The 27718-nt window shown below is 46.8% G+C and overlaps 1 protein-coding gene across 3 annotated transcripts in view; it reads left to right on the top strand.

Moving 5' to 3' along the window:
• Positions 1-27718, top strand: part of ARHGAP22 (Rho GTPase activating protein 22) — a 234616-nt gene that overhangs the window by 22497 nt on the left and 184401 nt on the right. For 2 of the 3 annotated variants that reach the window (XM_074958574.1, XM_074958575.1), the window contains exon 2: positions 5640-5839. In XM_074958574.1, the coding sequence (XP_074814675.1) occupies positions 5640-5839 (200 nt within the window). Of the gene's footprint in view, positions 1-5639; positions 5840-27718 lie in introns of those variants that run through there. The other variant, XM_074958579.1, reaches the window with a different exon arrangement.

The following is a 27718-nucleotide window of genomic DNA, read 5'->3' as shown; positions in this document are numbered from 1 at the left end:
CTAGCTACTATTGTTCAGGAAGATGGTGCTTCTACACTGGTAGCAAACCCCCTTCTGTCCCTGGAGGTGCACTTACATTGCGGGATTATGCAAGCATAGGTACAGCACCATAGCTATGCCCGTGTAGTCCCTGTATGTAGATAGGGTCTAAGACCTGGGCTACACTATTGCAGGGGTTCAAATGAAGATACTCAACTTCAGCTATGCTATTCGCATAGCTGAAGTCGAAGAATCTTCGTTCGACTTACCTGGCCGTCCTCACGGCGGCGGCTCCCCCGTCAACTCCACTTACTCCTCCTGCCGAGGTGGAGTACAGGCATCAATTCAGGGATCGATTTATCGTGTCTAGATGAGACACGATAAATTGATCCCCGACAGATCGATCACTACCTGCCGAAGATGTACCCTAAGGAAATTGAAAACAAAGGTAATGTGAACAGTTGACACCTACATCCAAGTCACATGCATGTGCTGGTTAACAGAACAGTCCTCCCAAGTGCCCAAACACCCTTAACGTTTCCCTGCAGCAACTCAGCTATTGAACTAATAACAAAAGGAGAGGGTAAAAAAGGGAAGATCTGAGCACTCAGCACAAAATTGAGATGCTGAGAACAAAATTAATCAAGTAGCCAAAGGACATGAGAAGAAATTCTTGAATTGCCTCTATGCTAGTGCTAGGAGCCTGCATAACAAACATGAGAAATTTGAATGGCTCATTTATGAGCTTAAATTTGATCCATTTGGTAAGACTGAAACCTGGTAGGATGCTTCCCATGACTGGAAAGTTAAAGTCAATGATTACAAACCTATTTAGGAAGGATCAAGTTGCCGAAAGGGAAGGGGAAGTTCCAGAAGACTGGCACAATACCAACTTTTTCCCAATATTTAAAACTGGTTAAAGGGATGCCCTGGGTAATTGTAGCCCTATTAATCTGACATCAATCCTGGGCAAGATAATGAAGTGACTGATATGGGACTCAATTAATAAAGAATTAAAGGAGGATAATATAATTAATGCCAATCAACATGGGTCTATGGATGAGATTACAGGGTTGGTTGATAAAGAGAACAATGTTGGTGTAATAGACTCATGTAAGGCTTTTGACTTGGTACAGCAAGATATTTTGATTTAAAAAAAACTAGAACAATATAAATGTAACATGGCACACATTAAATGGATTAAACGCTAACTGGTAGGTCTCAACATGTGATTGTAAATGGGGAATCCACATGGAATGGGTGTGTTTCTAGTGGGGTCCCGCAGGGATCGGTTCTTGGTGTTACACTATTTAACATTTTTATTAATGAAGTGGAAGAAAAGATAAAATCATGACTGATAAAGTTTGCAGATGACCCACAAATTGGGGTAGTGGTAAAGAGGACAGATCACTGATACAGAGAAATGGGCTCAAGCAAATAATATGCATTTTAATATGGCTAAGTGTATACATCTAAGCACAAAGAATGTTGGCCATATTTACACAATACAGGATTCTATCCTGGGAAGCAGAGACTCTGGAAAAAAATTTGAGTCATGGTGGATGATCAGCTGAATATGAGCTCCCAGTGTGATGTGGCCAAAAGAGCTAATGTGCTCCTGGGACATAAACAGTGGAATCTCGAGTAGGAGGAGAGAGGTTATTTTACCTCTGAATTTGGCAATGGTATGCAGTTCTGGTGTCCATAAATTGGAGAGGGGTCAGAGAAGAGCCTCGAGAATGATTAAAAGATTAGAAAACTTAGACTCAAGGAGCTCAATCACTATTAAGCAATCTATTTAGTTTAACAAAGAGAAGGGGAAGATCAAGCAGTTCCCCTGGAGTTTTAAACTACAAATGTCAGCTTAGTCCTTGATGAAATGTGTGTCCCTGGTAAAGCCAAAGGGTTTACTTCAACCATCTGAATTCTTTAGAGACCTTCTGCAAAGTCGACTTAATTCAGTGAGAACTAACTCTTGCTGATCGTACACATGTGCGGGGTGATCTGGTTCCTCCATTTCATAAACATTGAGGGGGGAAAAGGAAAAAGTTAGTATTTCTTTTGTAAATATCCACCAGAGGGAGCTAGAGGGTACTTTGATGTCCAGCAGGCATGATAAGAGGATGGGGTAGTTAATGTAGACAGGGGAGCTAGTGGTGGTTAAGGATTCTTCGAAATGTTACACATTCACGTCCCATCCTTTATGAAGCCCAGAAATGAATATAAATCTGGTGAGATGGGCAGCCCATCCTCCCCCAACTATATCTGAGGCTGGGATTTTGTGGCTATTTGAAGTGGATTCTGTCTGAAAGGAGCTTTTATCCTTTCTGGATATGTGAAAAGAATAAAAATCAGTGAAGATAGTGAAGCTCACCTTGCAAACCGCTCTGGAAACACAATCTCCCATGGTGTTTTCCTGGAAGGCTTTTGCTGTGTACTAGACACTTCAAGGGATAATGAAACCACAGGGTCTTCCCCTTGCAAAACTGGGGACTGAGCAGATTGCAGAATGGCAGCCTGCTGGGCCACTGTACATGAGACGAGCAGGTTCCTGGGCCAGTGGAAAAGCTCCCCATTGCTACATGAGTGGGGGATGCTGTCAATCACAGTGCTTTCCAGGAAAGGATAATAAGGAAACCCCTCAGCTCGTGACCCTGCAGAGCAGAGTCCGGGCAGAACTGCTGTTGGGTAAGCCTGCTAAAAGTGCTGTTGCTCTATACTTCCAGTGATAAGCTACAGGCAGTGGCCCGGCTACTGGGTGGAGGCAGTGACAGGCTTTACCATGGAGAACAACATGTTCATTAACAGTGGATTACACTGAGGAATTGCAAGAAAAAAATAGAGAAGGCCAGGAACTGCTGTGCTGAGATTCAGAGCCCTTCCTGGCCAATCACCTACTAGCCACATAGAAGAAGGTGCTGTGCAGCTTGCAGGGCCATGTACAAAGCGACCAACAAAATTTTGGCCACCTTCACTTCCTCTTTTCTCTGGAGGTGGCGTCCAGCCAGTCCCACGCCATGTGGCATCATGGTAGAGGCAGCAGCAAGCGGCCCAGAGAGCCACATGTGGTTACAGCAGAGGCAGATGCTTTACTACAAACAATTGAAACATGGCAAGAGTAGTCAGCATCGATTCTGTGAGAGCTACAGTCTCAATGCTAAGTGCCTCCCCACTCCAGAGTGACCGTGATCTTCTGAGATCCAGTGCGGCACATCAGCCAAATAAGGCAGGGAGGAGGTCAGAAGTTACCTCATGGCATCTTTGCTCTGATCTCATGGCCAAGGACACAGTCTGTGGCTGATTAACTGCTACCTTCAGTAGCCAGTAAGATCACACACAGACGTCTCTGCTGAAATAGCCTGTAGTGGTTTCCTGTCAGAGCGCCCGTGCATCTGGGAATGCGAGGAAAGGCACAGTTGTCTGTTAGAATGCTTCCTCTTCCGCCTGGCTGGCCACCACCTTGTGTGCGCCCAGGCCACCTCGGGAAACTTGTGTGACAGCACAGCTCATCCTCTAAAGGACAAGACTGGTTGGGTACATGGTAACTGAACAGGAAACACATAAAACTGCATGGCCTCTGGTATTTGCAGTGTTGTCATAGCTGTGTCAATCCCAGGATATCAGAGAGACTAGATTGGGGAGGTCATATCTTTTTATTGGACCACCGTCTGTTGGTGAGAGAGACAAGCTTTTGAGCCACTATGGCAATGCGTGACTCTTGCCTTTGGCGAGGCTGGGTGCGAGCACTGGACGCTCCCTAGAAGTGGGGTGGCCATGCTCCCTGCTCCACCCTGAGGCCTCTTTCCCTGGAAGCCTCCCCCATGCTCAGCCTCTTTCCCTGGAAGCCTGCCCCCACTTGGCCTCCTCCCCTCTGAGGCCCTGCCCATGCTCTGCTCCCTCCTGCAAGGGCATCCCCCTCATTCACCATTTGTGTCTCTTCACTAGAGTCCTGAGCAGATACAAAATTTATATTCACGCAGCTGCAGGGCTCTACTGGGAATCACAGCGGCGAAAGCAGTAGCTTGTCGGGCTGATGCTCCCAGGAGCCATTACCTCGTGCCAGCAGCTCCTCCGGCGTGGCTGTACTGCCGCCAGCCCTGCCCTCTGGGATAGGCACTTGGCTCCCTGGAAACTGTCCCTGCTCACGCTGGTGTGCGCAAGCAGCTCGCACGCTCCCACATAGGAGTCCCTGCCACACAGCGGTCTGCATCTCCTGGCCGGGACTGTGCGAGCTGCTCACACACAATAGCGTGACCAGGACAGCTGCCGGTGAGCCTGGTGCCTGCCCAGTGGGCAGGTCTAGTGGCGGTACAGCCACGCTGGAGGAGCAGCAACCAAATATGTTGCTGCTTTCACAGCTGCGGTTCCTGGTAAGAGCCTGGCAGCACTGCAGATATCCACATCTGCGGATATACCTTTTATATCTGCACAGGACTCTACTCGTCGCCCCCTCCCCAGAGGTCCTTACCCAGCCCACCAGGATGGAGGGATGCAAGCGGCAGGTGGGGAAGGCCATGGAGGTAGGGGAGGAGTGGGGATGGGAACAGGGCGAGCGAGGGCAGGGCCATGGCCCCAGTGCCCTTTCAGTGGCAGCGCTTCACAGGGAGGTATGCTGCGTCATGTTTGGTGTACCCGCCGCCCATGCAAGCCACACAGCACTCTTCATGTTAGCTCAAAAGCTTGCCTCTCTCACCAACAGAAGTTGGTCTGTTAAAAGAGATTCTCACCCACCTGGCCGCTGGCAGACTGGAATAGGCCACATACACTGTGCACAGTCTCAATACTCCATTCAGAAAAAGGGAGCTGCTGGGAAACACAACTGGCTCCTATAGCTGGAAAAGCACCGTGTGTACATGGGAAGGAATGGACTCAGGTTAGTACTAGGGAAGGAAAATGATATGGGTAGTGAATAATAATTGCTATTGCTCTGTTCATAAAACCGAGAGGGAGTAGAAATGGAGAAGACCCCTGGGCACCAGATTGCACTGTGCGGTATATTATGGTATCTGGTACTCCAGTCTGGTTTTAAATGGCCCGAGCTATGAGACTCCCACCAGTTCCTGTGGGGGACTGTTCCATTCTGTAGGCCTCCCTGTCCAGAAGCTTTTCCTGAGATCCAGCCTAGATTTATCTTTTAATTCCACCCCGTTCTACTTCCGTTACCCCTCTGCTTCAAACCCTTCAAAGCGTTTTATACACCTTCACTGGCTGAGCCTCCCAACCCCCCAGCAGGGGAGCCAGGGTCATCACTCCTCTTTCACTGAGAAGGGAAGTGACCTGCTTCCATAAGAAATAAAGTGAGCAGTGGCGCTGACATGGAGGTGATAGCTAGTGCCTGGATGGTCCCTAGCATGTGCAATACCATTAGAACTGGTAATAGGGATGTGTCTGAATAGTATCAACTCAGGGGTAGACTCCTGAAAAGCAGGTGTTCCCTCAAGGTAAAGAGAGCTGTGCAGGAGAAGCAACCCTGCTAGGAGGATGGGCCATGGAGGGGAATGTAGTGGGGGCAGGGAATCAAGGGGGCATCCCTGCCCAGGAAGCCAGACCTGAGCCGTTGGACAAATAGGCTGAATTTAGAATGTTCTCTTCATACTCAAAATGGCGTCTCCTTCCATGTTTGGTGCTTCGGTTTCATGCAGCGTGTGTTTGTGTTTCAGCCCGGTCGAAGAGCTTGGTGATGGGCGAGCAGACCGGGCTACCCTCCAGGCCATCATCCCCTAGCCCACAGGATCGAGTGCTGAAGTCTGGCTGGCTGAAGAAGCAGAGGAGCATCATGAAGAATTGGCAGCAACGGTGGTTTGTGCTGCGTGGGGACCAGCTCTTCTACTATAAGGATGAGGAGGAAACCAAACCGCAGGTAAGGCCACACTGTGATACTGTGCACCGGCCCTGGTCCCAGAGGTATGAGTGTGACCAGTCTTCCGTTTTGAGACCTCTCTCAGAGCCTTTTCTGGTTACTCCCAGTGCTGGGAAGGCTCAACAGCAAGAGTGATAACATAGCTAGGAGGCACTACTGGGGCTTCGCGGGGTGGTGATCATGGATACAGAGTGCCCAGGGAATGCTGGGCAATTCCTCACTAACAAAGCAGGTCACCATGTTAGCTCCGCTCCCTGGAGGCAGCAATCTGCTGAGTACCTAATGTTCTTAGGGCCTCTGACCAGACCCAAGGCAACTGGCACAGGGCACATTGCCAGAGTGTCACTGCCCGCATGGGATGGAATGGGAGCCCAGACTAGTAAGAAGTGGCTCTGAGGGACAGACAGATTGGAGTTCCAGCTGGAGAGACCCTCCTCCCCCCCACACACACAGGAAGGGATGAGGCCAGGAGGAAAGGAACAAAGCCCTGGCAGTGGGAGGTAGGAGAAAGCACATCCACAGAGGGGGCTGCAGTTGTAAATGGGATGGATGCTGGGGTGGGAACCAATGGAGGAGACGGACACAATGGATCTGATCTGGAACATAGGAATGGCTAGAGGCAATCCGACCTGAGGTCCTTCTAATCTAGTAGCCTGTCTCTGGCAGTGCCCAGCACCAGCTGCTTCAGAGGAAAGTGCCAGAAACCCTGCAGTAGCAGTTGTGAGATAATCTGCCCCCCACCCCCAAATGGGTGTCACCCTGATCTCTAACAGTTGGCTTAAGCCCTGAAGCATGAGGTTTAATATCTCTTCCAAAATTCTTATGTGTAATGATTATAACAACGGATATTCTGGGTATCAATATACATGTCCAATTGCTTTTTGAGTTTTGCTAAATTCTTGGCCTAAGAACTTCCTGTGGCAGTAAGTCTCACAGGCTAATTCCCTGTTACATGCAAAAGTATTTCCTTTTATTCCTCCAAACTTGGGACTGTTAGAAATCCAGATCTAAACATTAAGCCCCCCCTCAGATGTAGAGGCAGTACCACCTTCAGGATGAAGCTGTGGGATGGGACTCCAGAGAGCATAGCGGCACCCTCTGCATGGCTCACCAGCACCGCAAAGAGGCATGGGGGTCAGAAGTCTGCTGCAAGTCAGACAGACCTAGTCTAGCACCCCTGGCTTTCTTACCTTGCCCACTAACTGTTCCCAGACTTCTCAGTATTGCCTAGCAATGGAGCAGCCCTCCTACTGTATCACTAAGGTTTTTAAGTTTCCCAGGTGAATCTTTAGTTTTCTACCCTGCAGCTTTCCTGACAAGGAAGTCCAATTACATGGAATAGTGTGTTATTATTTATTATGGACTAATCTGAGCCATCTGGTTTCAATAAAAATATGCATTGATCACAGTTCAGAAACCACAGTAAATATCTGTCATCTGACTTCTCTTTAATGAAAGGGCTCCCAGCACAAGTTGTAATTGTCAAGGGGTTCCTCTGTTAAACATCTGGATCTGATGGGTCTGTTAAACAGCTGCTGATGTCTTATGAGTCTTGATTTAGAGATAATTTCATTAGTATTGTCCATATAGTCTGTATTTTTTCTGCCCTTATTTTTCATTGCTATCAATCCCTAGCCCTTCTGCACTAACCCCTCTGTCTCTCTAGATTCTTATATGGTGCCTAGCCTCATAGAATCTGAGCATCTTCCAAGATTAAAAAGTGAATACGAAAACAGACATTCTCTCTCTTCCCACAAGTCAGCCTGGGCTGGATTTGTCCATATCTTGCAGGAACATAGATCAGAGAAGCGGGATTTGTGTTGTGCTCTGAAATGGCTAATGTTCATCTCTCTAGGTAGCATAGGTACTTATCAGGGCCTGGTACTACATACACAATAATATTTTTATCCTCTCACTCTATGACGCAGGGGTATTAGCCTCATTATACAGCTGGGGAACTGAGGCCCAGAGAGATTAAGTGAATTGACTAAGGTCACATAGGGAGTCTGTAGCAGACCAGGGAATTGAACCTAGGTTTCCCAAATCCCAGATTAGCACCCTCACCACTGCACCACCCTTCCTGTTGACACCCTGCCTCCTCTCTTCTGGGAGTGAGTTCAATTGCAGGAGCTGGTCACTGTGAGAGCTCTGTGTCCAACACCCTGGAACTTTGCTCTTGGGGCTGACAGTTTTAGAGGATGGCGGCTGTCCTGGGTGGTTCCAATCATGCGGAGACAAACCACCTCCTCCTTAGGTAACCTTGCCCCCAGACCCATGGAGAACTTTGAAGGTGAGGCACGAAACCTGGACTATGTCCCAGCAGTAATATTTTGCATGAGAACAGGCTCTTTAGCAGTTCACTGGTTCCTGTTGTTTATTCCGTGCCTGGAATTCTAGAGCCATGAAAGTTAGGCTCCAAGGAACAATATCTATAACAGGAAATCTCTCTCCTACAGGGGCAGGCCCCTTTGGGGTCACCACCCCTCCCACTGACGCAAAACAGACTTTCACCCCACGAGACTCTCCCACTCAACACTCTAGTCTCCATCAGCTTTTGTCTGCAGACTGGCTGATGAAAAGCCATGATGGATGAAGGTCATGCTGTCAAAGGGCCTTAAACCCACATGGATATGCCGTTGTGTAAAGAGCTGTGAACAACGCATTTATGCTTCAATTCTTTCCACCTCAATCATGCTGCTCCCTGAAAAACACAGGCTGGAATCACTTATTTCATTGTTGGGAGCTCAGAGTTTCAGGTTCTTGCTAACAGTGATATGATCTTAACTAGCTGAGGGATGGCTCCGCTGGTGTCCGTAGCCAGAGAGCGCACCAGGTGCAGTAGTAACCTTGCAAAAATTGTTCTGGCTTGACTCCATGTGTCTGGGATGAAATTCCAGATACCTTAAGGGAACAAGATGTGCTGGGAGTCTACACTACATTGTCTTAAAAAGTACTTCTATTTTCTATTTTTGGGTGCCACTTGAGTTCTTCTGGAAGGTAGTGTGTGTTGTGATTAAAGAAGGGTGCTTGTACTCAGGACTCCTGGGTTCCTGGCTCCGGTGCTGTGTCACTGTGTGATCACAGCCAAGTCATTTAGGCCAGGGATTTGTAAAGATATTTAGGCATTGCTCTGCTCAGCATTGCAACCCCCCACTAAGTTTGTTTAAATACTTCTACAAACCTAGCCCTTGGGATCGTATAGCATCTTAGGAGTTGCAAAAATACCTTTCAAATCTAGACCTTACCCTTTCTGTGCATCAGTTATCCCTATTTTACCGACAAAGGAATTAATAATTGTCCACCTTGGAGACTGCAATAACACATGTTACAGTATTTTGCAATCCTGGATGACTGAGGCCATGTCTACACGAGTGAGCTTACAGCGGGACAGCTGAATGGTGCACCTGTGCTGCTGTAAGATTGCTCATGTAGCTGCTCTAAGCCAACAGGAGAGCTCTCTCCTGTCGACATAATAAAACCACCTTCACGAGTGGCAGTAGCTCTGTCAGTGGCAGAAGGACTTGTGCTGACATTGAGCTTCTGTTGGTGTAACTTATGTCACTCGGGTGTGTTATGTTGTGGCTGGGGCCAGGAGCGGGAGACAAGAGCAGGGGCCAGGAGCCAAGACCAGGGGCTGATGCCTGCAGCAGGGCTGTGGCTGGGGCCAGCGTCAGAGCAGTACTGGGAGCAGATCGGGACTGGGTGGCGCTCCCTTCCTGCCCTGTTGTGGGGGCTGGCCTGGGCCCTGCTGGGCTGGCCCGGGCCCTGCCATGCTGGCCCATGCCCTACTGCAGGCCCATGCCCTGCTGGCCCAAACCTTGCAGTTTGCAGACCACTGTCCTAGGGGATTGGGAGGCTTCATTTGTTTGGAAAGCACTTTGAGATCATGGAGCGAAAGGTGCTAGAAAAGTTCCAAGTCCTGCTAAAGACAGTTCTGGCACCCAAGTAAGATTTGGGAGCATCAGCATCTCAGACTGATTTCTTCCTGTAGTATCGGTGCTAGCCAAGTGGTGTGTGTCAGTAAATGCTGTGTTTTTCCTGCTCTGCAGGCATCCGTTGCTCCTTTTTCTTTTTTCTCTTTCTCCTCTTCCTCCAGTTGGCATGGGGGAGCCTCTTCTGGAACTTGAGGGCAGGAGGCAGGTGGGTGGAAAGGGGATGGTGGATGTGGTGGAAGGTTTGGCAATGGAATTCAAAATCTCTCTCACTGTAGTTGCGTCTCTTCTCTTCCAGATCCCTTGATGCTGACTTGCTTATCAGGTCCCCAAACCTCTGGATTGACAAGGTCTTATCCAAATCCCCATTGTCCTCGGTCGGGGGGGAAAGGCCTCCTCAGCATTATCGCTGTCCCGCTGCAGGTTGATGAAGACGCCTCCTGTGGGAGGGGACTCTCCAGCTGCCATGTTGGTTCAGGACCTAAGGACTGTCATGCCAAGGCTGGGCAAATCTCAGCCTTTCTCTTTTACGTGCAGGCATCCAGCAGACCTGGAGAGTGGCATAACCCTTTCGCCGGGGGGCTCCCGCCCACCCACGGCTCCTCTTCCGAGTTTGCAATGCTAGTGATTAACAGAGAAGGGAGCCTCGCCAAACAATCCAAGTTAATTAGGAGTTCTCCTAAAAGGAATGTTGGGGGAGTGAAAGGGAGTCCTGAGACAGTGGAGGTGGCTCATGGGAGTGTGCATTTGTTAGGGAAGGTGGCCAGAGGCAAGGAAGAAAGGACGTCAGGAAGAGGATGGTGAGAGAAGAATGTTAAGGAACTTAAGCAGGAGAAGAGTAATAGCTGGTGGTTATTTGGAAGGGGAAGGGGGAGTGAGAGAATGACTTAATAAGCTAACTGAAGAAGGTCTACTTAATCATCTGATCTTCACTTTCCTGATTAATTGAGTTCCTTTGAAGGACAACAGATGTGTGCCGGAGACAGCTTTCCAAGGCACTCTGGTACTGCAAACTAGTGCTCAGGAAGTTCTAATTTGATATTTGCTGAACAGCTCTGGGGCTAGACTTGCCAGGGATACAGAGTAATAGATAATTAGTCACTGTGCAGATTTTCAAAGGACATATTGGGAACATGCTCAACTTCAAAATTGTATCCTGCTGGAAAACTTTGGTGGCTATTTGTGTGGTGGACGCTGTGTACTCAGAATAGTTCTCTTTACAAATCTCTCTTGTTACAGTATCTGTGTCGCTGCGTGTTGCTGGCCAAGCACCTTCTACTGATTGTGACAGGGTGTACCAGGCCCTTTCAGGCCTCCTGCTGAAGGCTTTCCAGTCCTACCACATCCTGCCCTTGGAAAAGGAGCAGTGAAGGTGGGTCTTCCAGGCCTGCCTAGAAAGGCTTCAGGGAAGCAGCTAATCAGAGCACAGCAGGTTCCCTTTAAAGGTGCTGCAGGGCCTGAGCAGGTTAGTTGCTGGCTGGGACCAGAAGGGTGAGGAAGGACTGAAGGGCTGTGAGACTCTCCAGGTGAGGAGGCCTGGGAGAGACTCTGCTCAGGCAGGGAGCAGACCAAGAACTCTGCGGTACAAGTGAAGAGGAAGGGGCTCTGTGGGAAGCAGCCCAGGGAATAACAGCAGCAATGGAGTTAAAAGAAGCAGCAGGGGACTGCTGTTTGTAAGGTCCCTGGATTGGGACTCAGAGTTGAAGGCTGGCCTAGGTCCCCCCACCAGCCACTGGGGAAGTGGCTTAAGCCCCAAGGAGGGGATAAGACGCTGCCTTAAAAGCCCAAGAAAGGGGCTTGGAGTTTAAAGAGGCCCAGGGATGGGTCTGAAGAGGGCCAACCATTCACTGAATATTGTTACCCTGGAGGGGGTTTGTTCGTTCACATGTTGACTGTGTGTGATTTGGTTGGAGGGCTGAGCCACTGAAGACCCGTCTGATGAGAGCAACAGCCAAAAGGAGAGCAAAGAAGAGTGAAGAGTTTAGGTTCATACGTGGCCAACAGGAAGTGGTCACACGAGGGGAGTGCACCCCATCACACTGATGCTTCCTAACAGGAAGTTTATTCTGACATAGTCTGAGACACAGGAAATGCAACTCCTCTCACTTCTAGGTCAGAGGTCCCCAAACTGTGGGGCATGCCTCCCTGGGGTGTGTGTGGAGGAACATGTAGGGGCTGGCCCAGGCCTTGCTCCCCACTCTGCCCTCAGATCCACTCTTGGCCTCAGCTACGGCTCCGTTCCTGGCCCCAACCTTGCCCCCTGCTCCCAGGAGCCATGGCCCCGCTCCCAGCACTGGTTCCCCGGGGTGGGGGATGCTGACAGGGTAAAGGGTGGGCATGACCATGAAAAGTTTGGGGACCACTGTTCTAGATCATTGGTGCCGGTCCACCCTTGATGAGAAACTCTGTAGAGAGCCATTGCACTATCAATGTTCTTCAGTGACCATTACTGAAAGATTTGAGTGGTTTTCAACCCAATTTCCAGGAAACAAGTGTCCACATCAAAGTCGACAGTCGCTGTACGCACTAAAGCCTGAATGCATAAAAGGAGTTAGGTGTTGTGACAGGAAAATCCTTGTGATTTGTGAATTGCTCTGGGGGTTAGGCAGGAGATCGGAATTGGGAGGCAGCAATGCGCAGGCCCAGAGGCAGAAATACAGACACCTGGAAAACTTTTACTGCAAAAACTTTGCTGCTCAGTGAGTTTAGCTTCCTACAGGGTTTTGTGCATTGCAGTGTTCCCAAACTGGGACATAGGCACCTAAAACAGGGATTTTGGTGCCCGAAGTGTGCAAAATTGACATGGAAACCAAGCTATCCTCTCAGCCCTAGCTGGGATCCCTCCAGAAGACTGTTGTGACATGTTGTTATGGGGCAGGTGTTGTAGCTTCTGGATGTGAATGATTGCAGACCTTCAGTCCCAGCAATGGTCAGGCTGAACTCTCCACTAAATTTACTGCTTTTTGTTTAATGTACTACTGCTAATTGATCGCTTCCATTTGTGACTCTGAATGGAGAGAGAGGGCTGTGTAGTTCTATATTACAGGCTGCTGTGAAGCCTACTACTGTGATATAGTTTCATATTTAAATTCTCTGATAAATTATTGGACATGTGTACCTATCTCGATAATGGCATTTGGGGTAAATGCTTCCTTGGCTGCTGTGATGTGTCATGCAGCATATTTCACAAAATCTGCATATTATCCAGATGCCATAAAACTAAAGTCAATGAATAGAAGGCAGAAGATAATTGAACAAGTCAGACATCATGTTCCTGAACTGCTGCCGTCTGATGGGTCAGCAAATGCAACAGCTCAAGCTTCCATGCTATACCAGTACCATCCATGCATTTATGAGGGATAATTATTAAAATATTGGTTATGACTGAAGAGTAAAATGCTACAAATAAATCTCAATGATTCAGGATTCAAGATATTCCTCCAGTCTGATCCAGCAGGAATATCTGAGGAAGGTTGCATAATGGATAGGAAGAAGTTGGTACCATTTCATCTCTTAAAATGAGATTACCTAGTTCCAAATCTGCTCTGCCATCCTGGAGAGCTCATGGACTAAGTAACTCACTAGAGATTTGTCCCAACCTTAAGAATTTTGCCAGTTCTTCTTTCTTTGGGGAATAAATTCTCCCAGATCCACAAAATGGGACTTGGCTCCAGCATTTTCCTGAAACACAGTCTAACCAAATTCTTAGTGCTGATTGTCCTGGTGGCTGTTATGACAAAGTTTTGTTGGCATCGCTATGTCGGTCAGGGATGGGAAAAATACACAACTCCTAGCAACGTAGCTATGTTGTCAAAACTCCCACTGCAGACACAGCTATGCTGACCGAAGAGTGCTTCTGTCAGCACAGCTAGCCTCCTTTGGGGAGGTAGTGGTACTGTGCTTGCAGAAAAACTCCTTCTGTCCGCATGTGCTGCGACTTACACTAAGGAGCTGTGCTGACCTAGCTATGTAAATGTGGGCATGGCCAAAGAGACCTGTCAGCCAGCTGACACCCTTCTTTATAGTGTCAATGAAAATGACAAGGATTGCATGGGCCTCAGAGACTAGACCCACCCTCTTGCCTCTAGAAATGGTAGAGGCAAATTGGAAGGGCTGTATAGGGAGAAGTTAGGGACGCTATCATGCTGCACCTTGTTAGATAGAAGACTTGTTCTTCATGGACATCAAACACCTTTCCAGGGAGGAGGACTAAGGTTCTGAATGGCTCTGTGGATTGGTAACTGTTATGGAGCACCTTGCCTGCAGCAGAAAAGTTCAAACCCCATAGTGACTAGTGGATTATGTCTCCTTTAGGGATTTCAAGGCAATAGCAAGGACTAAATGGCTGGGATCATCCCTGAACAAGCACTACATTTGCTTAATAGAGTGCAGTTATTCTCTGTGGGGAAAATAGCATCCTGGACCCCAAGACTTCTCTCTGTGCCTTTGGCTCAAGCATGGGCTGTGCTTAGGGAAAACATCTTCGCTCCTGGCAGCCCTGCAACCTCACCCTGGGATCAGAAAGTCAAGATGCATTCTTTACTCATCACAAGCTATAGAGCCTTACTGCACACCTGCCCTTCAGACCCTCTGTCTTCCTCCCCTCACGCCTTCCCTGGTCCTTCCATTAGCTAGTCCCCTCCTAGTTGAACACCATCCATTGGGGCTGAGATGCTTGTCCCTTCCCACCACCCTGGGTCTGGCTGGTCTATGTAGATTGTAAGTGCTCCAGGGCAGGGACTGTCTGCTACTCTGTACAATGCCTAGTATAAGGGGGCCCTGTTGGTTGGTCCCTGGGAGCCACCATAATAATAACAACAAAAGTCTGCAGGCCAGATTAGACCTTCATTGGTATCTGTGCAACACACCCCTCATACATACATAGTCTCTCTCTCTCTCTCACACTCACTGCCTTCAGTGGGTTTGCACAGGTGTGACAGTGATTCAGTGAACAATTCTACTGATGTACATGTAAAAAGAATCCAGCTCCCCAACCTCCCATGGATAGGTTGGCTCTGCAAGGTCCACAGGGACAAAACGCAGCTTCCTGCTCCATCCCTGGGCTGGCTCTGCAGGGCTAATGGGAATAAAAACCCCTTTTTATCACAGAGGTAGGAGATCAGACTTTAAACACATAGGAAATAGACTTCATGAATTTCCTGACCTGGGAGGAAAAGACCCTGCCATGCTGTCAGCCCTGGAGAGAGGAAGAGCTGACATCTAGGCTTGCTTAAGAGCAGGCTTTTAAAAGGAAGGGTTTGGGCCCTGGAGGAGCGCTGCACAGCAGGGAAGGGAGAGACTAGTTGTACTCTGCCAGTTGTTGCAGGGTTCCCTGGAGAGCCAAGGCTGCATTTGCAATATACCTTCCAGGGCAGTTAAACAGAACTCAGTGTACCATCTACACCCATGGCAGGTTGCATGTGAACCCCAGTAACCAGGCTGGCACTGCTAAGGCTTTGGGTGTGGAACCCAGCAATAGACTGAGCAAGAGATCCCTGCTTTTGCCTGAGCAGAACAGATCACTTTGCAGCTACTCAGGCTTCAGCTCGTTAAATACCATGTTCTGACAGTAACTTTCCTTCAGAACCCAGACAGCTGGCTGCACTATGCTCCCACGCAGAAACGCAAAATGTCTATGGTAAGGCTAACACTCCTGTCCATATGTTGGCTATTTAGGCCAGTAATTTTTTATCCAAGATGCTAAATCAAAACTTTTCCTTGTCTCCCTTCCAGATGTACTGCCATTCACGATGGAGGGATGGGGGAAGAAACGTATGTCAAAAATTTCCCAGATGTCACAGGTGTAACTACACAGATCCCTCTTTTATGTAAATGACCCACATTACCAGAGCATCTGCACTCCTCCTTCATATTTAAAAGTGCAAGCTTTTTCTATTTTGCCTTTGTTTCAAGCCTGTAGAAGAAAAGGCTTGGTGTATTTTTATTTAGGTTTGTTTGTATGCATGCATATAAGGGAAATCTAAGTCCTAGTCTATGCTATGGGAGCCTCATCACTGTAGTATCTGAGCACTTTCCAGTGGTCCATTGAGTAACGTGACTAACATCTGTCACGTATGGTTTGTTTTCTCTCTCAGCCTCCCCCCAGAAGGAGAATTTTGTGCACAGTGGAGTGTTCTGTTTTGATAGGGCTCTTCTTCGGTTGTTTTTTTTTTTTTAAATGTACTCTCTGCTCTGGAAAAAGAAAAGGAGTACTTGTGGCACCTTAGAGACTAACCAATTTAGTATTTGCGAATACAGACTAACACGGCTGTTACTCTGAAATCTCTGCTCTGGGTTTATATCTGTTAGGGGCTTATTCCTTCACCCACTCACTTCCCTGGTCCTTCTCGCATGAACAGAGAGCAACAATACTTGAAGTCCAAAGGCGCAAACAATTCGATGTTTGTTGGGGTGAACTTCCAGCAAGCAATGATTCCAATTTCCTTCCTTAGTGTCCCCCTTCCCAGCTCTGACACCACAGAGCCTTGCCTCTGTCCCTGTTCCCATTCCCATCACTTAGCGAAACTTAATTCCCATTTCCCCCCCTCTTACTTCCTGACTGACTGCAGACTAAACTTGAGTTCTGCTTAGCTATACCTTAACCAATCATTTTACTGAAATTTAACTAACCAATCCTAACATATTGTAACATGATTATCTAACCAATTATATCCCACCACCTTAATTAGTTTACACCCAGCAAAATTAATTATACAGCAGACAGAAACAATCACAGAACCAGACAGAGATTATACAGACAAACAATAGGGAAATAGGGACTACACTGATAGAACAACAAAGAAATGAGGATTTCAAATCCCAGCTATTGATAAGTGAGTTCTTGCCCGACAGGATGCTATCCAAACTAAGTTTCCTTTTACATCTTCTAGGCTCTTCCTTTTCTCTGCAGGTGATGGGCACTATCAGGACAGGATTGTGTTCCTAACAGCCCAATAGCACTTTATTTCAATGTGACTAGTTTGGAATGTGAGAACGTGACCGGTCGCTTCCCAGCTTATGGCTGCCTCTGCTGCTTAGCCAAAGGCTTTAGCCTAAGAACAGGGCCTCAGACTGTCACAGTAAGAGAAGTCCCTTACACCTGCAGACAGTGATTTTGCTTCTTTCTTTTATACCTCTATAACTAGCTAAGTGATAAGAATACAACTAAATTCTTAAAGTATAGGCCTTTGCAGACAGGCCTGAATATCTATATCCTAGCAATATCAGAGAAGGCAGATGGAAGACGTGCATCTGGCACTTGAAGAGGAGGGTGGGAAAGCTTGTGATGGTCCTTAGTTCTTGTCGGAGTTTGTTCCACGGTTGGGGACCAGCCCCCAAGAAAGCTCTGTATCCTGCACACCGAGCTTTACCCATATGGTAGACAGTTCCGTTGTGCCAGGGGACAGAATTGTTGACCATGGTCCTGATATCAGAGCTTGAGATTCTTTTAGCTATGCTGAGCCGTGTGCTTTGAAGATACAGACTAAGACCTTGAACTCGACTCGCTGTTCTTTGGGAAGCCAGTGAGAGAGCAGAGGACCGGTGTGATGTGCTTGCGGGTAGCCTGTGTTGCTGAGGAGACACACTGCAGTGTTCTGTACTAGAGTCCGCAATGTCAAATGAGACTTGCATTCAGTTCAGAGAACAAGGTTCTTGATCATTGTCATAACCTGATGCTCCAACACCACAGTCAAGGCCTTGTGTTATCAGTTATCTCAAATAGTTCCTTGAGGGTACAGTATATTGACAGTGGGTATTGAATCAGGAGGTGTTTGCCTTATCTGTCCACATTCACATTTGGGATTATTCCCAGCTTCCACCTGATCATATTGTTCCCAGTCTTTGCCACCCCAGCTCTTGCTCGTTTAGAGTATGCCAGTAGTTTTGTTCGAGATCCTTGCTTGGGGAAAGTTGTTCTGAAGGAGCCAAGTTCTCCAGGATCACTGGCATTTCTCGCCATTTTGTTACTCTTGCTTTTCACAGTTGTATGTTGGGGTAAGGGATTTTCAGAGGCAAAGCTCATTCTGGACTTCAACTTACTCGGTGGTGGAATGTGTCAATGCAGTGGGTGTCTCAGATCATACACCTGCATAAGAACGGCTGTACTGGATCAGACCAATGGTCCAGTTAGCCTGTCTTCCGACAATGGCCAATGCCAGGTGCTTCAGAGGGAATGAACAGAACAGGCAGTCATCGAGTGATCCATCCCCTGTTATGCACTCCCAGTTTCTGCTGGTCAGAGGCTAGCAGGACACAGAGTATAGGGTTGCATCCCAGACCATATTGGCTAATAGTTGTTGTTAATGGACCTATCCTCCATGAACGTATCTAATTCTTTTTTGAACCCCATTATAGTTTTGGCCTTCACAACATCCCCTGGCAATGAGTTCCACAGGTTGACTGTGCATTGTATGAAGAAGTAGTTCCTTTTGTTTTAAACTTGCTGCCTATTAATTTCACTGGTTCTTGTGTTATGTGAAAGAGTAAATAACACTTCTTTATTCACTTTCTCCATTCCAGTCATGATTTTATAGGCATCTATCATAACCCCTCTCTTAGTCATTTATTTTTCAAGCTGAAAAGTCCCAGTCTTCTTAATCTCTTCTGATATGGAAGCTGTTCCATACCTGTAAACATTTTTGTTGCCCTTCTCTGTACCTTTTCCAATTAGAATATATCTTTTTGTGAGATGGAGTAACTAGAACTGCACGCAGCATTCAAGGTGTGGGTATACCATACATTTATATAGAGGCATCATGGTATTTTTCTCTCATTATCTATCCCTTTCCTAATGGTTCCTAACATTATTAGCTTTTTTTTGACTGCCGCTGAACACTGAGCTGATGTTTTCAGAGAACTATCAGCAATGACTCCAAGATCTCTTTCTTGAGGTAACAGCTGGTTTAGACCCCACCATTTTGTATGTATAGTTGGGATTATGTTTTCCAATGTGCCTTACTTCGCATTTATGAACATTGAATTTCATCTGCTATTTTGTTGCCAAGTCACCCTTTGTCTCTCATTTCTGCTGAAAGCATCCCTCCTCACTGTTGGTGATGCGATCCTTGCCAGGCAGTACAGCGACAGTGCGAAGGGCAGTTTCACGGTCCCTGTGATGATCCGACAGGATTGAGTGAATTCAGAATCAATTTTGTATGCATGGCTTGAGTGTGACCATACTGAGACACAGTACTCTGCAGTTGAGTAGCACAAGGCAACACTGGTTGCTTGGAGTGCTTTGGGATCAGCTCCCTGTTTTGTATTGGCCACTTACTGGAGTACACAGTTCCTGAAGTTCACTTCACTTTCTTTTTCAGCCTCTTGATATGCTCTTTGTATGTCATTGTTCATTCGTAGTATTCAAAGATTGTACCGTCTCATGATGTCTGGAGTTTTTGTTTGGCCTGATGTTTCAGGTGGAATGTATACCATTGTGTTTTGCTGGGATTGGCATTCAGGGAACATGTGTGATAGTATTCTCCAAGTACGCTCAGAGCCCGTTAGGATGAGCTCAAGGTCCTCAGATCTTTCCAACTGGATGGTGATGCAAAGATCACCTGCATAAATGAATCTTCACAGTAATTCTGGTTAGTCGTTTGTGTAGACATTAAATAGCAAGGGTACTACCACTGAGCTTTTAGGCAATCCATTCTGCTGAGTTCACCGTCACCTTTTCTAACCATTCACCTCAACAAAAAAAGTCAGTTCTTGAGCAGCAAGGAGATGACCTAGATTATCTTACTATTTCTCAAAATTCTTGCCAATTTCAGTAAAAGTGCATGATTGTTTCCAGTGTCATAAGCAGACAACAGATCAACAAACGCAGCCCTTGTAATTTTACAGGTTTCAAAACCATCTTCAGTGTACTGAATTAGGTTTGCAACTTGGCCACAGCCTGAATATCCTGGGAAGGAACCGGCTTGGTCATCAGTCAGCTGCCCTTCTCATATAGCTTGTGGGTTGAGCCTCCTGCTATTGGTCAAGAGTTTCACAGAGAGCAGAGCAGCACTGTCATGTGTTCACAACAGCTTACGTTGCTAGGGAGATGCTCTCTTGGATTTTGTACAGCGTAGAGCACTCTGTCACTGCTGAACAAATACAGGAACCCTTCACTTAAAGTCGTCTCAGTTAACGTTGTTTTGTTGTTACGCAGCTGATCAGTTAGGGAACATGCTCGTTTAAAGTTATGCAATGCTCCCTCATAAGTCATTTGGCAGCTGCCTGCTTTGTCCACTGCTTGCAGGAGGAGCAGCCCGTTGCAGCTAGCTGGTGGGGGCTTGGAACCAGGGTGGACCGGCAGCCCCCCATCAGCTCCCCGCTCCCCTAAGTTCCCTGTGTGGCAGCCGCCCAGCAGGCTATCAATTGCTGGCAGTTCAGCTGTCCCTCCCACCACTGCTCTGTGCTGCTCCTGCCCTCTGCCTTGGAGCTGCTCCCAGGAGCCTCATGCTTGCTGTGTGGGGGGAGAAGTGGGGGGCTAATGTGAGGATATCGTCACCCCCGCTCCTGCACCCCACTTACCCCATGTTCCATAGAGCATGGGGGACACACGACAGGGCTTAGGACAGAGGGAGCTTCCTGGCAGCAGCTGTGGTCTCAGCTTGCTGATTGATGTAAAAAGGCAGTGTACTTAGAGTGGGGTCAGTGTACTTAAAGGAGCAATGCACGTCTCTCTCTCTCACACACACAGGGTATGTGTCTCTATCTGCCATGCTGTCTCCCCTCCCTCCATTCGTGCTGCCTTGTAGACTGTGAGGCTACATTAACAACAATGAGTTGACCCTTGAGGGCTCAGCCAATTGCTAGTTCATCATTTAGCAGTAAGGCATTCCCTGGGAGATATCCCACCCTCTGACTTCACCACCTCAACCAAGCTTCACAATCATCATCGCTGTGTACTGGTATTAAATTGGTTGTTTAAAACTTATAGTGTGTGTTTTCCCTGGAACCTAACCCCCTCTATTTACATTAATTCTTATGAGGAAATTGGATTCACTTAACATTGTTTTGCATAAAGATGCATTTTTCAGGAACATAACTACAATGTTAAGTGAGGAGTCCTGTTTTCAGGAGGCTGTGGTGTCCATTACCGTTCACCCACTGACATACTGGCATTAATTAGACTGTGTGTGGGCTTGCATGGAGGTAGCATGATCAGGTCCATGACTACAGCAGTACAGGTAATTATAATACTATCAGCAGCCTGTGACGTTTGGCCTTTAGCTTGCTGCATTACGGTGGGTTGCAGCGTGCAGGCAGCTCCCAGTGGCACAGATATTCTGCCGGCTGGGCTGGCTGAACTACCCATTATCCCAGGCTGGGCCCATCCTTCTCTGGCCCTTATTAGCCAAAACAAATCTGTGGCAAGCTCCAGTGGACTGGGCAAGGGAGCATGCAGCTGCTCTCTCTTCCCTGGCAGCCTGCGCACAGCACCCAGACTCCTAATATCACTGCTGTTGGCTGGCTGGGTGTGGGCAGAGCCAGAGTCGTCTGGGGAACTGGCCAGGAAGTTGCCATTAACCTGCTCTCCTCACCCCTTAGCATGTTGCGGGCTTCATTCTGCACTGCAGTCCCCATGGCAGGCTGAAGCTGTCTCTGGTGGTGGCACCTACCTGTGGATCCACATTACTGTGTCCGGGGCCCAGAGCTGCAGAACCTGCCTTAGTCCTCCCAGCAACTGCCAAGCAGGATCAGACCAATAATTCATTTCATCCGGACTCTGAGAGTGGCCAATACCAGCTACTTCAGAGGCAAGTGTAAAAATCCCCAGGTGGAAAGATTCCTGAGTAACCTGCCCTCAGGAGCAATTTCTTCCTAGCCCCCATCAGCAAGTGGCTGGCTAATGAAGCATGAGGCTTTATTGCCTCTATATGTTTTTATCTTCACTAGTGTAATATTCTTGTTATTCATATAAATGTATAAAATGGGCTGCATCAAGAAAGAACTTGAACCTCGCACTGCAAAAGCATTGTCCGTAATGGGGCATTTCCTCAAGAATGTCTTTTGTAAACCAAACACCCTGATAAGTAGAGAGATGAAGCTGAGGATATATAATGCTTCAGTTGTCAGTATCCTGACCTATGGGTCTTCAACATGGCCCTCAAGACTGACAAGAAGTTGAACATCATCCAGATGAAGCATAGCTGAATGATCAAAAATGTCAAATGGGTTGAATTCAAGTCAAATGAAGAGAACTGTCTTCTAACTAATAGGTCCTGCTCTCTCAAATGGTCATCCAAAGCTTTCTAAGGTGGTATGGTCTTTTGCTCTGAATGCTTACCAACTTCCCTGCAAGAATCATTTTCAAATCCCTCCCCCCGCCACCCACCCCCGGTGAAAGGGGTTTGGAAAAGACCTCCTTGGAAAACCTAAAACACTTTGGCTGGAAGGCATCAACAGACATCTGTCCCTCACAGACATCTTACCTTATTACATGCCAGATATGGCGCAGGACAGAACATCAAACAGGTGCAGAATGCGTTTGGTGGCCTCTGTGCGATCTCTGAGAATTACAAAACTAACTTTTAAAAATCCGGCTATGTTCTTTGCTTATTCATAGATTCCAAGGCCAGAAAGGACCATTGTGATCATCTCATCTGAACTGTATAGCACAGGCCACAGAACTTCCCCCTCAAAAATTCCTTGAGCAGATCTTTTAGAAATGAATCCAGTCTTGATTTAAAAATTTGTCAGTGATGGAGAATCCACCATGATCCTTGGTAAATTGTTCCAACGTTTGATTACTCTCATTGTCAAACATGTACGCTTTATTTCCAGTCTGAATTTGTCTAGTTTCAACTTCCAGCCATTGAATCATGTTAGACCTTTCTCTGCTAGGTTAACGAGCCCTTCATTAAATGTGTTCCCCATATACTTAACTTGATTACATTCTATATCTCTTAATATTCTCTTTGTTAAGCTATATAGACTGAGGTCTTTGAGTCTATCACTATAAGGCAGGTTTTCTCACCCTTTAATCATGCTCGTGGCTTTTCTCTGACCTCTCCCCAATTTATCAACATCCTTCTTGAATTGTGGGCACCAGAACTGGCCACAGTGTTCCAAAATGGTTTCACCAGTGTCTAATGCAGAGATAAAATAACCTTTCTACTCCTACTTGAGATTCATTCCCCAGTTGATGCATCCCAGGATCACATTAGCCTTGCTGGCCACAGCATCACACTGGACGCTCATGTTCAGCTGATTATCTACCATGACCCCCAAAATCTTTTTCTTCAGTTGTAACTTGTGGCAGTGAGTTCCACAAGTTCATTAACCAAATTAACTTTCAGGTAATTGAAAAGGTGTTTCCTTTCAATATTGAATGCATTGCCTAGTCATTGGGACGACCCCATGTCCTATGAGAAAGTCAAGTCAGAGTGCCTGATAGGATAGTTCTTTACCATTTTACATCAATAGGAACTGCACCTGCTGCATTTTATCACTGGAAGTGTGTGACTTCTCAGATCCCTATAGATAATTGTGGATTGGGACTTTAAAGGGGCATGGGTTGGAAATGACCCATGAAAACTTAGCTGTCTGTTCCCAGGTCAGCTATGTCCTTAGGAGACCTTCCTTGTTGAAGGCCTCATGGTGCTAGGTCAATTTTTTTTTTCATCCCTAATTATCTCCAGCTCTTAGGTTACACTTGCTGTTTTTTAAAATCTGTGTTTCTGCCAATGTCAGTATTCAGCATCATCTGCAATTACCGGGGGTGGGGAGAAAGCTTAGCGTAGCAGAATTTTTCACCATCCCATTGATCTTTCCTGCAGGTTATTTATCTGACCTCCTGTGGAGGCTCAGGTGTTGATTGCTTATCGGTCGAAGCCTACTGAGATTTGTCAGAGGCCGCCATAATACTACAAGGGATAATGAACCTTGGACGACACCATTTATAACTTCGTTTATGGATGCTGCATTGTTTGCTTAAAGGAAATCTTGTGACTCCAGCTCTCTACAGGAAATTGTATAAATATGTTCCCCTTAGAGAAATGACAGTATGAGAAACACAGGGCTCTGATGTTAGCAGTAGAGAAGGAATATATGTGTGTGTGGGGGGGGGGTTCCAACAAAGGGACTCCTTGCTCCCCCACCTCACACCCACACGTTGGGAGCCATTATTGAGCCTGTGGGAAGCTATACATGCTAGAACTATGGCTACATGCTAGAACTAAGAGCCCAGAGTTAAGTGTGAGGAGTCAGTTTCAGAAGGTTTGGTTTTTATACACACACCCACACCTAAGTTTGCATGCGCTTCCAAACTACCCTGCTGTCCTGAGTCTGGGAAACCTTGGCAGAAAAAATTCAGGAGAACTGTGCTCCTCAAGAGAATACCTCCTGCCACCAGCTCAGAGACCATCCAGACTGAGATTTTTAAATGTGCCTAGGGGATTTGGATACCTAATTCACATTAATTTTAATAGAGATTGTGCATCCAAATCCCTTAAGTGGCTGGTCTTGAAAATCTCAGCCATGGGATTTCATCACTTCTGCTGCATGTGAAAAAAAAACAGTGTGTGTGGGGGGGAAGAGTAATTAGCTCAACATTTAGTTTGATTCTAGATATGTGCAAAGTTTCAGGGGAGAGCAGAGTGTGTCTTACAGTTTCTGGGCCATCTCTAGCTGATGCACTAGTAATTAAGGTGAAGCATATGGTTGAAACTGTTATGGGTTTGTCTGTGTATGGAAATGTTCTCTCACACACACACACACACACCGTGCTCTCTCTCCCATAGAGATTTAACTCTTGGTTGTTTGCCCTCTTGATCTAAAGGAATTCATGCAGGCTGAAAGCATCTCTTTGCTCCTTGTGTATGGAAACATAAAACAACCAATTTTAGTAAATCTTTCCAGCTTTGACAGCAGATTTCCTGGACATGACGGAACACTCCCCAGAGCTAGCGTCTGCCAGCATGCATTGTTTCTTTAGAAGATGTGTGCCAGAGTAGTTGGGCACTGTACTGTCTGTACTGAGGCTGATCCAAGGCTCTTGTAAGAATTATAGATGGGTGCTTTCCAGAAGAGTGGCAAAGTGTTGATTTTTAAATCAAACAAACAAAACTGTCCAATCTAAGTCGCAGAGTGAACTTTTATAGGCACGGCCCTTCTTGAACATTGCCATTCAGGTAGCAGGTGCTCCCTTGTGTTTACCTGCAAGGTTTCTTGATGGGAAAGGGATGGATGGGTGTGTATTTTAGAGTATTTTAAAGAAGCTGTGGGTCTGGCAGCCAGTAGCACAATTCCCTTTGATTCAAGGGGAGCAGGAGCAGGTCTCTAGTTAATTTGTTGTTCTCTTTTTATATTGAACATTTTATGTTGAAAATGATTTAAGGATCTCGAGCACCCAAAACATGCCAGGATTCTGGCTCTGTCTATTGTACTTGGGCGGAGATGGCTTCAGTTTGATTTTTCTTGTGTTTTTCCATTCTCTTCCTTGGAATTGTTTTTGGCTCTGACCTTCCTTTGCTTCCCCATTTTGTATCTTACAGATGCTTTCAGTGTGTCTTCTATCTTAAGTGAACCTCATTCATAGTGTGCTTATGGCTTTGTGGGGGTGTGTTTTTTTGTTTTGTTTTTTGTTTTATTCTGATCTCTTCGATTTTTTTTAACTAATCCCCATTCCTTTTTTAAAAAAACAAACAACTTTCAGGTTGGATTTTGATGGTGTTCTGTCTTCTTCCTAGATTCCATCCCCAGGTGTGTGTGGTTTTTGGACGGATAATCTAGCCCTGCATTGTCATCATAATTATTTATATTGTAGTATCTCCTGGAGGTCCATTCGGGGATCAAGGCCCATTGTGGTAGGTGCTGTACGCACATGTAACAAAATGGTGCTTGCCCAAAAGAGTTTGCAATCTGAAATGAGGCACAACAGGTGGATGTAGCAATGAAGCAGGTGGATGCAGACAGCAGCACAGAGGAACAGTGGGGCCATTATAATGAATATAATAAGCAGTGATCAAAGCACATTGTCAAGCATTTGCAAAATGTTTTTATTGACTTGTTTAGGATTGGAATTCTAGATTCCTCTGGAGCTATCTCACTGAGATAATGGAGATTAGTAAATTGCCGGATGACACCTGGTAATAATCAGACATTTCAGCCCAGCACCTAAGGAGCTGACACACTTCTCTGCTTGGCTCCTTGTGCTCTGAGACCTGAAGATTATTTGCATACTTCCATTTTCCACCCCATGTGTTGGCAGGAGCATCTATACAACACAGTCCCATTGGCCCTAACAGACCGCACGGCACTTAGCAGCAGCGTGGTGGCAGTTTCAAAGTGGGCAAAATCATACATTATGTAAAGCATGGTGGAGCTTTTTCCTGCCACAAACCACTGTGGGGACAGCCAGTCGCTTCTGGGAATCTTCTTTTCTTGTCTCTGCTTCTGCAAACAGCAGGTAAACCTCTAAAAATAGCGAGAATGCATCCATGCAATTTATTGATCGAGCAGACTGGACACTCTATCAATGGCATACTGCTCCTACTGTTGAAGCTCTTGTAATCCACTGGACAGGGTGTCTTACGGGTTGCCTGCTGGGCTTGACTGGGCAGAGGATGTGAATTTTGTACAGCCCTAGTTAAAGAGCCTTGGCTCTTTGAGCTGCTACAGCATAAATGATGTGTTTGGCTCTGGAGGTCCCTGGTTTGCTGTTGTCTCAGGTTAAAGATGGCCACCCACAGATTTTTACTGTCATGCAAACACTGCCCCCTTCCAAAAAAAAAGTTAGTAAGAAAACACAGGACTCTGACCCACTTTCCTTTCTTCTTCCCAAAAGACACTCCGGCTGATTGCCTGAGATTCATCATGAACAGCTGTCCATCTTTCCTGGGTCAGAGCGGAACAGGAGGCCTTAGAATCTACACACCAAGGCTTGAAGCTCAGATAGCTCCAGAAAGTGGCTGTGTTTCAGGGTTTCACTCAGCAGTGTCTCTTGCAGTTTGACTCTCTGGGCATGAGGAGTACTGCAAAAAAATCCTACCAGCACTAACAGGAGGCTAACATAGTAAAATGTCTGGCCACAGGAGACTTCTCTATATTGGGGTCCATGCTGGTACAGCTGAACCAGCAGTTGCACTGGTGGGAAATGTTTTGTAACATTCCCTGATGTAGATAGGGTTGCCAGGCGTCCAGTTTTCAATCAGAATGCCTGGTCGAAAAGGGATCCCGGCAGCTCCAGTCAGCACTCCCATGCAGCTCCCAGAAGCGGCCGGCATTTCCCTCTGCTTCCTAGGCCAAGGTGCGGCCACAGGTGCTCCGTGCGCTGCCCCCTCCCCGAGTGCCAGCTCCACAGCTCCCATTGGCTAGGAACTGTGGTCGATGAGAACTGCAGGACACCCTGACCTCTCCTCCTACACCCCAACCCCTGCCCCAGCCCTCAGCCCCCTCCTGCATCCAAACTTCCTCTCAGAGCCTGCACCCCTCATCCCCTCTTGCACTCCGAAATCCATTTCCCCAGCATGCCGGATAACAAAGCTTTTACTGTACTTGGCCTCTCTGTTGACACAATCCAAATGGGGGCTTCTGTGATGTGTAGATTTGTCCTCAGAACTCATTTCATAGAGACGGTGGTAACTCCAGCTAGTATTGACATAGGTTGGATTTGAACCCCTGATTCAGCAGTGTTCTATGGCTAACTGACCACCCTCAGAGAATGCTCAGGAAGGTACGTTTAGTTAGGATTTGGTGTGTTTTTGTTTCTGGACCTGCTGGAGTTTACTCTGCTTTGGTATACAGAAGTTGGACCCTGTGATATTGAAACTGATTTAAAAAATTGTTAATTTAGCTCCTGAGCAAGGTTGCTAATGCAACCTTATTGACTGGTGGAGAAGTCACATCAATCTGTTTAAATTCAGGAATGTTTCACTACCAGAGAGAGCAGCTGTGGGAATCAATATGCCCTGCCTGTTTATATAGATTCTTCATACCATTCCTACTTTCTATTAGT

This window comes from Natator depressus, chromosome 7 (genome assembly GCF_965152275.1).
Source record: "Natator depressus isolate rNatDep1 chromosome 7, rNatDep2.hap1, whole genome shotgun sequence".
NCBI classification, from domain to species: Eukaryota; Metazoa; Chordata; order Testudines; family Cheloniidae; genus Natator; species Natator depressus.
Note: the sequence above shows the minus strand (reverse complement) of the source record. Positions and strands in the feature narration are given on the sequence as shown.